General features: G+C 37.9%; 1 protein-coding gene across 1 annotated transcript in view; it reads left to right on the top strand.

Moving 5' to 3' along the window:
• Positions 1 to 2,174: 2,174 nt before the first annotated feature.
• Positions 2,175 to 15,262, top strand: part of LOC139734728 (3-phosphoinositide-dependent protein kinase 1-like) — a 64,744-nt gene continuing 51,656 nt past the window's right edge. Inside the window, exon 1 of the mRNA XM_071645522.1 lies at positions 2,175 to 2,353. Within this exon, the coding sequence (XP_071501623.1) occupies positions 2,327 to 2,353 (27 nt within the window). The 5' untranslated portion in view covers positions 2,175 to 2,326. The remainder of the gene's footprint in view (positions 2,354 to 15,262) is intronic.

The following is a 15,262-nucleotide window of genomic DNA, read 5'->3' as shown; positions in this document are numbered from 1 at the left end:
GAGATGTTCAGTACTTTTATAATCAACTTCTTATTTTTTCTTCTACAATGTGAAAAAAAGAGATGTACAGGAAGGAAATACATTACAGTTTTTATTGTGTTAAAATTATGCGAATATTATGTGACTTTGTATAGAAATATACCATTTCAGAGTACGTTATCCTTACATTATTAATGAAAATTGACAAATACATTGGAAAAGTGTACATATGTGCGTGTGAGAGTTTGTGTGTTTATGTATGTGGAAAAAAAAAGCGAAAAAAAACCACAAACCAACAAGACAAAACAAAAAACCCAACAATATTTCTCGGTGGGGAAGGAACAGTACACTGTTTGGCAATAATGAGCTGGAAAAGAGGAACTGGAGAATAAAGTCCGTAGAGGGCAGCATATTGATTCCTGCTTTCATCAGCTGAGAGGCCGAGCTGCCCAACTTGAAGTGTGGGAAGGACTGACATATTTTTTTGAAACGCACGCATGCGTGCCGTACGTTGTGAATGTATTAATTTCTTCTTCTTTTTTTTGTTTACTCTTAGACACTATGTGACAATCAAGTTATTGATATGATTCATGTCAATAATGTCACAAGGAGTTTCTCTCACCATCGCTCGCGAAAGGGGTGGGGGTGGGTTGAAGCCTCATCCCGCTTCGGTTCTAAAAGGAAGGGGGGGGGGGTCGAACAAGAAATGACAGAAATGACTGAAATGACAGAAAAAAAGTGTAACAAAACTCACGATATTTGGTTGGTTTTGTAATTGACCTTTGACACCCATAAGCCGGGTCCTCCCCCCCCCCCAAAAAAAAAAAACAAAACACAAAAACACAAAACAAAACAAAACAAAAAAACCGGCCCGTGCTCAATATGTGATGGATAGATAGATATATAGATAGGTAGACAGATAGATAGATGAATAAATAGATGGATAGGTGGATGAATAGACAAAAGATGGAATGAAGACATGCTGGTGCTCAAAGAGGAACTCTTTTCCAATTAAGTAAACACTGATTTTAATGACTAGAGCAAACTCGTTAATCAAGCAGAAAAGTGGAAGTTCGAGCCCGATTGAAAGTGAGTTATTGGCCTACAAGCTCAGGAGTTGCACACAATCATTTTCACAAACCGATAAAACCAAAGGAGATTGATGTCATCAATTCGTAAGTCTTCAATTTCACTGCACACCAATTCATTTACTATACTAGTAATTATACTTCTATTTATACATACATATATGTATATATATAGTTCTATTATTATTCCCACCCTTGACAAGATTCATTTTTACGTGTTTTTTTTCAAGTTTCTGACGATGACTTTTGGTAGGGGAGTTAGAATTGTTTCAAAATCGGCCGAAATATGATTTGAATACATTCTCTTTGATATACAAAAGGGCAATTATCTCATCGTCTGATTATCCTTATAGGATTATTATTGATATCACAATGATTCATTTTAAAACACGAAAAATTTTATCATTCCAAAAGTGTCACTCTGGTACGTTGAATCCGAGTATTTTTAGTAGAATATTAATTGTTGCTTGATTTCACAATAAAGCACAATCAAAGTAGGCCTACATGCAGTGGAGATCCAGTGGAGAGCTATCAAAGCGTTTGGAATTTGACAATAATAATGCAGTTTTTATATAAGATGTCACTATCTAAACTTACAGATAGACCAACATGCTAAAGCACACAGGGTGAAATACAACTTGAATGAACTCATGTCAACCTCATTAGCAGTCTTCTCAGGGCGTTTAAAGCAGTCTACAGGAGCAGGCTTCATGAGGCAAAGATTTCAAGGAAACGCCTTCTTCTGTAAACGCTCCGAAAACAATTACCGGTAGGGCCTACAGACATCTCCTTTTATCACTAACAATCTTTGCGTGCGCAGATTGCGTGGGTATTAGTTTGTGGTGCTTTCGCCTAAAAGGAGAAGAAGTGTATAAATTAACAATGCCAAAGACTGTTTACACTAAACCCCACAGCCACGCAACCATCACTTTTTCTTTTTTTAAGCAAGTAAAACACACACACACACAAACGAATAAAAACACGAAAACAGCCACTGGGTGGGCAGATTTGTCATTGTCTGCTTTCAACGTTTGGGCTTTAAAGCCACCTTAGTCATAGGCATCCGTAATTCGTCGGCCTCTTCAACGTGTTTACAATTAGCGAGCCTCTGGCCGAATTACCGTGATAAGAGATATAAATCCTGCACCTTTTCTCGGATTTCTGCAACTGCGTTGAAACTTCCTGATCTGCTATGAATTCTTCTAGGTGACTAAGACAGTTAGAAGAGTTCCTGAGATCAACTGACCATTTTTCGCGAGATGGCAAGTGTTAATTCAGCCGAATACGTGAGTATAGTAGCCAACCGGCAAAATATGAGACCCCCGACATGGGTGATTTGGGTACGTCCGTGAGCATAGGCAATCAATGCAGTCTAGTCTAGACCTACATCGCGGATACGGCTGTGTCCCGATGTAGGATCATGTATGTATGGGGCTTGTGCCCCATAGTAGTCCTACGTGACGCTACAGACAGCGTACGTTCAGATTAGCAGATATTGAGTATTATGCGTTCTTTATGTCAACTACTAATAATGTTAACAGGGTCAGAATTATGAAATTATTTTCATATGTTAGGCTCCTCCGGTTGTTTGTTTTTCCAGCAAGGTGTGTGTGTGTGTGACGTGTGTGTGTCCAACAACTGAATCATACCATGGATGGCATACGCATAGCATGTTCCACATAGTCATAGGGCCTAGGGTCCATGTCCATTCATGACATGAAGTTATGAACATGATACCATGATGAAGAATGATTGATATGACAATGTGATGTGGAAGATTGAGGCATAGAGAAAAAAAGATGAGAGAGCCAGTGAATTTAGAGAATAATTTGTCTGTGTCAATACTTTGGTAGATCTACACAACACAGAGTCTCTGAGAAGTCTACACACAAGTCATGTAGTTTGACCGAAAGATTGGTCTGTATTTTGTCGCTGGGGATATGTTCCGCGGAGACTACCGTGTAAACTTTATGTTTGGCTTCATGGAATCCCCTCCCCTGCCCTCCTCGCCTTAAAAGCAAAAAATGATAAAAGACTCCTCCGGACAGACAAAGTTTTCTGTCCAACATGTTATTGTAGGCTACTATTGTAGTGTGCATCGAGAGCCCTACGTAAAGTGAGTTGTGGATCTGCACTTGTGACTCCTGTTTGATTTAGGAGGTTGTTTTTTTTTTTTTTTTTTTTTTTTTGGGGGGGGGGGGTTCACTCACATTTTTCGGCAAGACTTCTGTATGTCTCCTCCTCCTCCCCCCCCCCCTAATAATGATGTACCCACCACTTTTCGAATGGGTGTTCATCCCATCCATGCATGTTTGATATCATGTGACTTTATAAGCTTGGATGATATGGAGTTGTATGGCAAAATTACATGTAATTTGGGGGGGGGGGGGGAACATCCGGACATTGTACACAAGAAAGTCCATGTAGTATCTCATTTCTAAATCCTGATGTTCACAGCACTTTGTGATGCTGAAATATTTTTGTTTCACAGGAGAGTTCCAGAAAGACTGAAGGCTTTTTGTTACTCCTGTTTATTTTTTTTCCCTAGGGAGACTTTCCTGTCATGACTCAAATCATGTACATTGTATGTAACTCTTGATACCTGGCACAGTATTTGGGGGACCCAGTTCAGATACATCTAAGATAGTACAAGTACTATTCCTACGACCTGCTGGGTTGTAGCAGAGTGTATTGTATTTCCAGATGCTTATCTTTGTTGCTCTGAATTCTATATAATACTCAAAGGATGAAATTTTGAGTGAATCATAACACAACAAAGTCCTGAAAATTATGAATTTGGCAAAATTATATGAATTATTTACTCCGATATGTGGAAAATATCCTTCAGGTTAACCCTTCTACAAAAAAAAACAAAAAACAAAACAAAACAAAAAAATTATTACAGGTAGCGTGATGCAAAATTTAAATCACATTACAATTCTGGACACAATTTTTGTGATGGAATAATCAATGTCTTTCATATCTGGAATCTTGCACCAGAATCACTGTTCACACCCACGACACATGGTAGACATTTGTACTGAGCAGACGACAAAGAGAAAAATGGCAAATGAGGCTCAAATTCTGTATGTATAATAAAAGGTCTAACATGAACATTTTGAACAATTGACGCAATAAAATCTTGTTGTAAATGTTTAAAATCAACATCTTCTAAATCTGAGGTGAAATGTGAATTTCTTAGCATTTCTACATTTTAATTTTGTGGCACATTTTTGGTGATTTTGGCTGATACAATGCTCAGTAAAGCTAGTCTACGGAGTCCTGCACGTGCAGAATGCCATTATTGTGCATTATTATGCATGGCCATTATTATGCCATACAGTTGTAAGTTACCTGGTTGAAGGACAGTAACATACAGTACAGTACATTAACAAATCTATTCACTATTTACGAAAATATTCAATATACATTGGATAGGAGGGGAAAATGTTAGCTACAAGTACAGGATCACATTGTGGTCATTGTTTTACCTTGCATGATGTCATTGGAATCTATATACCCCTGCTTATTGACATTTTAAAGTTACAGTATACCCTGGTATGATGTCATTAAAGTCATATCCTTTATGATGTCATTGAAGTCATACATATGTACAATTGTACTTTTCATGATGTCCTCAAAGTTAAGTATAGACCTGTAGCTGGTACAATTTTATTGGCATTGGTGCTGAGGCCATCAAAGTCATATCTTTCATGATGTCATTAAAGCCAAATAATAACCTGTATGGTGGCATCGATACAGAACACTCGCCATTACTTGTAGATTATACAGGGCCATCTGTGATGTTGGCATCAAGAACATCATCTTCAAAGTCACTTTCTTTGTGGTGTAATGGGAAGTATACCCAGCTGGCAACTTACTTTATTATTAAAAGTTAAATGGTCTGTGCTTGGATCCATTGAGACCACTCCTATTGCCTTGCCTTTGAGTTTTCAAAGCCATGCTTTCATGATGTGCATAACCCATACCATTTGTGATGTCAAGGAGGTTTAATTTTATTGCCACTTGGTCTAATATCAGATGGTTTACTCCCCAGTTCACCTAACACCACTACGGCTAAATTCATTTGGTCTACCATGAATTACGTCTTATGCCCGTGTGGTCTAATCCTCACTTGGTCTAATGCAGGGACTCCAACTCTCCCGCTCTCGACGGGAGGTCTCCCGCCGAAAGTCCATTTTTGCAGAATCTCCCGTTCTCCCGCTTTTAAGAGATTTAATTTCTCCCGCTTGAAATGATTTCTTACTTAATTCCATTACATGTTGAAAAATAAGCCTTAGATAGCACGAGAGAGCATCTAGAACCCTAGACCGCAAGGAACTTCGTGCTCGTGATGTGCGCTTTGCGCACATCAAGTTGGAGTCTCCCGTTTGCTAGGGGTTTGAGGCGGGAGAATCTCCCGATCAGAAGGTGCTTAGGGTTGGAGTCTCTGCTAATGCCCAGTTTGGCTAATTATCGTTTCGTCTAATGACCAGATGGTCTAATCGCAATTTTGTCTTTGGATTTTTCCCCACTTTGTCTTAAGTATGAATGGTGGGTATTAGACGAAATCGGCATAGCCCATCTGGAAGTAGACCAACTAGTAATGAGGCTAAGTGGCAATTAGATGAAATGGTCATTAGACTCACTGGTTGTAGACAAAACGGGATTGGACCATGTGGGTTAAGATTAAATTGTTATTAGACAAAGTAGGAGTAGACCAAATAATAGATTCCCGTCAAGAAAGCCTTTAAATACCTTGCGTTGTGACATCATTGAAACTTTTCCCTGCATTGTCTCACCAAACCCCAAAGGATCCTTGGATGTCTTGATGCCATCATCTCTCTGGTGGTATCGGCATCACTGCTCAAGGTTGTCTGCAAGGCACAAAGTCAATGTTAAAGCCATGTCCGCCATGATGTCTTCAAAACTTTGCCTACTTCCAGTTTCCACTACTTATATCTAATCATCCAAGCTGAACGTCCTATGACATCAAGTTATGTAGAAGGCATATTATCATGTGTAGCTACCCTCCCCCCAAAAAACAACAACAACAAACAAACAAACAAACAAACAACAACAACAACAACAAACAAAATACAAAACTACTACTGTTCTTGAAGCCAGTGAAGCCAGTGCTGTATCTATAGCACAATTTCCTCAAAACCTTGCCTTCATGATATCATCAGAGCCATACTCTGCATCATGGTCCTTATATTTACAGTTGAAAACTCTGATCAAAGTCATAAAAAAAAAAAAAAACTTCAAGATGCTGTCAAAGCCATACTGCTACTGCATCATTTACTGTATGAAGGCTTGCATGTACAATTGTATGCTAAATAAATGCTGTTCATACTGCCACCCTGTATGGAGTCATTGAATATGATGTGAAATTTCCTCATGATATTTTCATGGTTTACGTAGTGCAGTCAAAGTAATGGGTCATAATGATGATTCTCCTGGATATAGTCTTTGACGGTGTACTGTACCTTGTCTCATCAAAGACATATTCCTGATGTTACTGCAGGGCTGCACACTTACCCATTTTTTCTACTAGTCCGACCTGTCTGTCGGACCAGTAGGTATCCCAGTTTTTCCATGTTTTACTGGTCCATCCCCGAAAAAGTTACTGGTCCAACAGTGATTTTTACTGGTCAGGGACCGTCGGACCAGTGCCAGTGTGCAGCATTGGTTACTGTCATTAAAAAGACCTTCAACTTGTATGAAGTCTTTGAAGTATTTGCAGGCATGTCCTTGGGTCAGTCATCAAAGAGACATGCACTCCAGAATGATATCACCAGAGTTGAATCCCTTCTATGACATCATTGATATCATGACCCTGAGTGGTTATCATGATGTCATCAGAGCCATGCCTTGCAAGCTATCAATGAAGGCATGCAATAGTGAATACATTGCTTGATGTCCTTGATGTTATACATTTCATGTGTACAATAGGATATGTACAAATTGTACATGGTGTAGAAGAGGTGTTCCCCTCCGGCTCCCATTTTTCTTTGGAGGGTGGGAGGTGGGGGAGGAGAGCAGAGCATAAAAATGAAGTGCTACCTTCCTACTTCTTGAATTACCTACACCTACGGTGTAAGCACTTTCAAGAACCCAGTATGGTTTACAAACTAGTTTTATTATGCGTCTGTCTGCTACCTTTTGCTGCTAAAGCTTCCAAATGTGTGCCTATTTCATCCCTTGGTGAGACCTGTTATGTCAACATGTAATGCAGCATAAAGCAAAAGAAAGGTCTCTAATTTCTGTCATTTTTTTTCTGTCATAGAGAAAAGACCTCATGCACAATTTCCAGCAGACTTTAGTTTGTCAGTGTGTGTGGTTCAATTCAATTCAATTCAATTCGGTTTTATTTCAAATCAAAAGAAGCATAACAGTTAGTCCGCAGACTAATAGTGTCATGCGTACAGAATAAAAATACATGCATGATTACAGAACATTCACAATCCAAGAAAAAATCAAAAAGTTAAAAAACCTATTAAATTATTCAGTCATACCAATATCATACAAAACGTATTCCTTACAGTCCTATAATTACACATTACATTTACACAAAATTACACATGTGGTGATATCGCTGTAAACATAGATGCAGACATTCAAAAACAGACAATATACATGTACTATGGCTAGAGCAGAATAAATTTCCAAATGCAACATAACGAATAAAAAAACAACAAAATTAAATCAGCGGATGTATAGTGCCATATATGAAAAAAACGAAAATACAACAGTTCATATCTTTGAAAAATAAAACAAAGAGAGATTGCACTGATATCAAATCACCTTTCAGCACTATATATCATTAGTATCATATTACTATTGCACTGCACTTCAGAAAAAATATATATTTCACATGGTGGGAGTATGAAATTGGACATACCATGTAGGTAAACTGTACACATACACTTACAACAGGGAATACATGTGTGTATATCATAACAAATTTAAAAACCATGAGTCCAAAAAAAAAATCAATGAAACATACCCCTTTTACTAAAATATTATCTTCATCAACATAACCATACACAGATATACGCTCATAACTATATATAATAAACAGATGTATCATGTACATACATATAAACAGCGTAAAGATAGAAACGCCAGTTTCAATCTATTTGTTCATTATATTGTTATTACTAACAGATATAATTTCGACAATATATGATATTAAAATCAAATTTCATTCCAATATAAAAATTGCAATTCAAATTTCCAAAAATTGATTCTACGTAACTATTGATTTCTTGGTTTATCAAATTACAAAATGCATTGGGCACAATGAGGCTATATCTGTTCAACTTACCAATGAGTAATGTTATTGCAAAATGTTCAAAAGTTTCACAATTACCGGAGTACTTGATTACCCAACTCTATAAAAAATATAAATCATGAGTTTCCAAATGCAAATACATGATGAAATAACAAATTTCTCAAAAATTTCATAATTGTTTAAATACTTGATTGCACACATCTTATTCTTAATACAAAATGCATTGGGCACAATGAGGCTTTGTCTGTTCAACTTACCGATGAGTAATGTTATTGCAAATCAAGTCATGTGGTTTGACACATGACTTGATTTATAAAAAATTGTGAAATATTAATGATAATATGTTTATTTATTTCTAAACAAATTATCTTTGTATACCATGTACAGTGATTTTTTTTCTTGTACAAAATAGACAGTCTATTCTATTCAATGCAATTTAAAATGTTAATGCTGCTGCAGTGGGGAGTAAGTACTTGTACTTGGAAGAACATGGTCAGCTATATGACCAGTCAAGTAGAGCAGATAAGCAATCAGCTTTGTGCTTTCGATAGTCTCAAAAGTTTTTGAGATACTCTTTCCTATCCATCTTGCTTCATCTTCTACATGAAGAGGTGTTGTGACACAGTGGATGAGACAATGTACTATCACTCACAAGGTCTTTGGTTGGAGGCCACTAGCTGTGGTGGTTGTGTCTCTAGTCAAAGCACTTTGAAATCCTCATTTAGTTCTTCCGAAGGGTGATTGTCAACTGCTTCCTTGCAAGCATTAATTTCTTCCTTTAGTGACCTCAAAACAAATCATGATTTAGTTCAGTTTGATTCAAATTCAGTACTGCTAATCTCACTTCTCTATACAGCTAACGGTATCTACTTGTATCAATAAAGGCATCACAGAAATACACTTAATTTTGTTATTATAGGAACAGGACAGCTTCATAATTTAATCAAGCTGAATCAGACATGGCTGCTGGCTTGGAGGTGTACTATCCAATCGTGAATTTGGAGATAAAGTTTGAACTGCAATTATGTCAGGCATTGGTGTACAACGTAGGCCACTTTACAGATGACCTACTTCATGCAGTATTAAAAAACAAAGGTACAAATAGAGTGGCTCAGAACTATGGACCTTGAGATTGAGATGGTCTGATCTACGGAGCTTAAAGTTCCTTTCTGATGATCGCATAATTTGCAGTTGGACATGAATCAGTTGTTGAAAATTACAGTAATCTGATGCATCTATGAATAGATGGAACTTTAATTCATCTAGCTGCTATCTGGCAATGAAATATGAAAAGAGAGAGAGAGAGAGAGAGAGAGACATATGATGAGATCAATTATGAGATATATCTGTCATGTCTATACATGTAGTAGATCAAGACATAATCACCATGCCACTGAATGAAAGAAGATTATGAAAGAAATCATGGTAACTGAACCCGTGCAAAAGCTATTTCTCTGTGAGCTAATGAACTTCAGAATTATTATTTTCTTTCCTTTCTCAATCTTTGAATATGAATCATTTCAAATCATTGGTGTATTTACAGGTGACACATGAGTCTTGATTTGATTCAGTGAATAGGTGCATGAAAAGAGAATTTGCCTTTTCAAGTGAAATTGATAAAGCCAGTGCTCAATTATGCATGCAGCGTTATAAAGGCAGTCAGTAGATAACAGAATGTGATGAGTGGATATTTACTGTTCAAAGAGGAAGACTTCAAATTGTAGACCCGTGACAAGGAGATACGTATAGCTGCTGTATGTATACATGTACACTGTAGTTCGAAAGTCAGAAACAGATCTGACATGGCATTGATTCTGCCTATGGCAGCACAGCCTAGCTGTCTGTATTACAAAAGGCAATGCCCTGATAGCTGTGGCGCTTCTGTCATCAGCTCAAATGCTACTCACAAAGCAAGTACAATTTGATCGCCATCAGAGTCTTAAGTGTACTCTCAATTCAATTATTTGTGTCCCTGGGCTGTAACTTCGTGTATGTCTGACATCATGGACATGCTACTGCTCCTACGAATGAGGGCCTGTGGTGTTGGTCATTGAAAAAGGTATTTGATGATGCTGAGAGCGTCAACGAAATCCTTGATGCCACGCCGTGAGGATGTTGGGATGGAGCTGGGATCGTGCCAGCGAGCCAATGTCCGTGTTTTCCACCCTGTGTGCTAGTGACGTCAACAATTTCAGAAGATATTAAGGTGTGCGAGTTGATTACTGTGGCTGTGTGCTCTGCTTGTCTTAACATGACTTTTGTTACTGAGCTTTTAGTTTGTTAGTTTCATATCTTTTTCTTTAATAGCTTCTTTTCCTTGGGTTATAGGTTCCCACGTCAGCTGTAACCATTAACAGTTTACATTTATTATAAAGCATGGTAGGGGTCCCATGCAGAAATTTGGTCATAACAGCTTTTAAGATGATTCATTTAACAAGTCCCAAGTAATATGAACACATTTTCAAGGCTGTTTATATGTTAGAAATTTGACACATTACAAGTTATGTTTGTAACCTTAGAGGATGCATGGTGTATGTACTTGTTGTTTCCCACAGTAGACACATACAGTGGCTTCATGCTGTCCCCATTTATTATTGCCACCTACAAGTACATTAACTATTTATGAATGTTGTAGAACTAAGGAGGGTTTTCCAAATATAGGTTAACTGCTTGTAATTTTTAGTACCTTATCTCTCAAGTACCTGTATCAGATATCAGAAGACATAGTACAGGTGTATGTGCTAGGAACAACAACATGACATTATTAATTGGTTTTGTCATAAATCTACATAGATGCACTACATAAGAATTCCACCATTTTGTTAGAATGATAATTCCATCGTGACACAGATCTTACTTTCATAAACATATTTTTCTTTCCAAAGTTATTTTGATTACAAATATGTATAGCATTGCAGCTGAATATCAAACTAAAATATCCAGGACTCGGAGGTAAACAGGCAACATTGACATGAGATGAAAACATTTACAAAGGTGAAAACAAGGGACAAAGGATATTGAGGGAAAAGAAAGTGAAAAATAGGATCGAGTGTTTGAGAGAAAATAAACCTTGAATTCAGTATGTGCAATGTCTGAAGCAAATGATGTTTCTCAGTATGTAACTTGATCTTATGATACTTTTGGCATTTATGCTTCATTTACATGCACATGCATGCACACACACACACACACACACACACACACACACACATATATCTGTATGTGTGTGTGTGTATATGTGTTTGCCTCATCTCTAATAAAACTATATCAAAATATATATAAATATGTGTGTGTGTGTGTGTGTGTGTGTGTGTATGTGTGTGTATGTTTGTCTTTTTTCACCACCTGAGTTGAAAACAAGTCTTCCATCAGACCGGATCAATGTGTTTATCAGCACAGCTGTGCTTGTTCAGACCTCCTCCAACTCTATGGATTTTTAGTCTGTTTGTTACATGTGTGTGTGTGTGTGTGTGTGTGTGCACATGTTTTGCAGTACCGGTACACTGTAGTCTGTAGTCACACCCTTTGCAGTTGTACCACTTGGTACCAAAGTACCTATAAAAATATGTGTTATTTTTCCTCTCAGCTGTGTACACTAATGTATGTGTGTACTGTATGTGTGTGTGTGTGTGTGTGTGTGTGTGTGTGTATGCATTATATCATTGTGCATTATGTATCTCCTTGAAATGCTGAGCAATTTTGTACTCTATCATGCACAAGAACAGATTAATTTCATCTATACTACAAGTAAAGAATTGATCATGATCTGTCATAGCTCTTTGTCTTTGTAACCCGTTAAGGACGAGTCCCAAATATACTCGGGCAGGTGTCTATGAGAAATGTGTGTTGTAGCAAAATCAAACCAGCCTTAGTGGGTTAATACCATTATTCATGCGTAATGATAGAACTACATATTGTACTAAATATGCTGGAGATGGAAAGCATTCTTGAATGCAAGCAGCTGTTCTTAGAGCATCCATATATGTGAAGAAAAGGAGAGTGAAGGAAAACTGTTTTGACGGGTAATCTGCAGTTTACAAGTAGGTGCTAATTGCGACTAGTATGACTTTCAGCACGTCAGCAAAAATAAGTGGATGTCAGCCTTGGCCTCAGGCTACACATAGACCAGCATTCCTTTCACCACCCCCCCCCCCCCCCCCCCCCATACTCTCAGCTCACTGACTTTCCCACAACATGTAATGCAAGCGGCCGGGTTTACCATTTGGGTACATCATGCAAGCATGACTTCCTCTGAAAAGGACTGTGTCACCTGTGTTTCACACAAAGGTTATAAGAGGAGAAAATACTCCTGGTTCACACCAAATTTAGGAGACTAAAATCAATGACTGCGATGTGATGCACTCCTTCTTTTTCTCTCAAAAAAAAAAAAAGTCTCAAAATTGGTGACATGTAGCTGCTCAAATCAGAGTTCACAATTTGAAAGAACCGTTTATTCCTAACTGAATGTTCAAGAAATGTTGACCAACTTCCCTGTTCTTCCAAATGTTGATGTCTGATATTCAGGCAGCAACTGAACTAAAACTGAGTCAAAGTCTTTCTTGATTATTGCTTTTCATTTGTACCCTGTATACAAGTATACAGTGTAGCTTCCCTGAGCCAAGAGCTTTTACAAGTGTAGCTCACCTGAGCCAAAGGCTGAGGTAAGCTATTGCAGTCATTCATTGTCTGGCGCCTGGCGTGTGTCGTGTCATGTGTCGTGTGTAAACCTGTAAAAAAAAAAAAAAAAACATTTTCATCTTCTCCTTGAAAACCCGGTGACATATCTCCACCAAACTTTGTACTTACACTTGCAATAAGGTCTCAAATTTAGGATAGAAATTTTATTCAAATGGCCACCGCCCCATCCCAACTGCCAAATTAAGGAATCTTTTCAATCCTTTCTCAAAAATCAGAAGTGATAGAGCTAAGTTAATGCTCTGAGTAAGTACATACATTGGTGTCTGTAGTCTTAAAGGGTGTGTACAGTTCTGGTCGAGGTGAGGATTTAGCTTTTAACATTTTGCGAGATATTCAGAAACCACTCTATGAGATGTCAAAGAGCATGCAATTCTAAGGGGCATCAAAAGTTTATTTAATGAAAATCGGTTTTGGAATGGCTGAGATATCCAAAAACAAGGTGAAACAAAGAGATCCTAATAAAAGGCGTGGCCTATAGTCTTTTATTACTATCACTTTCTTGGATATCTCAGCCATTTGAAAACCAATTTTCATCAAATAAACGTTGAATCCTTCTTAAAATTACATGCTCTTTCATATTTCATAAGAAGTTTCTCATTATCTCACTTAGGAATGTAAAAAACATGAATCCCCACCTCAACCAGTACTGTACAGCCCCTGTAAGCTTGTTCATGGCTTTTCACATTCCCTAGAGGTATATGCTGAACCAAAGATGCCAAGGTTATTTAAATCTAATCCTTAGCCTCATAGATATTTTCATTTCCCATAGGGCTGAAACATACTGTACACATGTAGCACAACCAAATAAAGCCTTGTAAAAATGCAGGCCCTCATCAACAGATGATATATGTTCAGGTGTAAAGTTGGGCATAAAGTAAATCTTTGACAATAAAAAACACCAACATATACACCTTCAGCTCAAACCGATATTGTGCTGTGTGTGATATTACCCTGTACAAAATCATGAAGCAAGACAAAAAGTTTGATATAAAACTGTCAGCCTCAGCATGAGTACTTGAAGATGTCTCAGACAGTGGCTGGTTGTTACTCGGAAAAGTACCTCCCGTTGTGCATACTAAGGGTATATCCTGGTTCAAGCATATCACCAATTTATGGGCTTCAAATCTTGATGATTTCTTTGAATTGTAGTTTTGGGTTCAGGTTCAGCTAGTGTAGTTTAGAAAATGCATTCCATTCTCTATGCACAAATTCTGTGCACAGACATACAATGTACAATATACTGTGTGAGCTGAAATTTTAGCGTACAGATATTTTCGCGAATTGCTACTTGGAGGACATTTTCACGTGTTGTTAATTTCGCGGTTGCAAGGGTCTAACTGAACTTAGTTATTTGCGCGTTGTTATTTCCGCGTGTTGTTATTTTCGCGGTTCAAAGGCGATTCGCGAAATTCGCGAAAATAAAACCACCGCAAAAATTTCAGCTCGTACAGTACATGTATAGTGTAAATCTGAGACAAAGGTCTGTGTAGGACCTATAACAACTTGGTATTGTTGGAACAGATAGCAAACACCAGGATGTAGTTCTCACACTAGATTGAGCTATCTGGCTTGCTATCTACCTTCACTATTCAGTTCTGAGTAAACAAGAGTCCCTTCTATCAACCCTGCTTTTTCCCTGTCTCAGTTCTTGTTTTTTATTGTTTTTGGTGAATACCTGTAGTACTGGCATGCCAGTACTAGACAGTCTCTTGTCCAAGATAAGACAAATCACCAATGCACTGCGCTGCAGTGCAGTCATTTGGTTATGAAATGTATCGGATATGTTGTGCGTTCAACACTCCCAAAGTATACAGTTATCGAACCGTACCATGCCAAACAAAAGTGGACTGCTTCCTGATGTGCTCCAAAAGCGTACCATACCAGAAATTGGTATGAGAAGAATGCAAAGCGAATGCGAATAAGAATGTAACATGCGCTATGTCATAATGCATAGAGTTTATTTTCTTTGTTCATGACACCTGTATGTAGCGTAAGCGCACCAAGTGCATGGCCTGTTGTTATAAACGTATGGTCCCTCTGACTCAAAGACAAAAGTAGTTCATGAGGTACACTACAGTAACTCCATACAAACGTGTACAGTCCTCAAACATTCCCTATCTGGCATGGTATGGTACGATATGGTTCGGTTCTGTACCGTTCGGTTCACTTTTGAGCACTCAAACACAGCCTTAGTCTCCTC

Source organism: Diadema antillarum, unplaced genomic scaffold, assembly GCF_040938485.1.
Source record: "Diadema antillarum isolate AM-2024a unplaced genomic scaffold, OU_Dant_1.0 seq00000546_RagTag, whole genome shotgun sequence".
Classification (NCBI taxonomy): Eukaryota; Metazoa; Echinodermata; class Echinoidea; order Diadematoida; family Diadematidae; genus Diadema; species Diadema antillarum.
The sequence above is the reverse complement of the archived record's forward strand: the minus strand, read 5'-3'. Positions and strand labels throughout refer to the sequence as shown.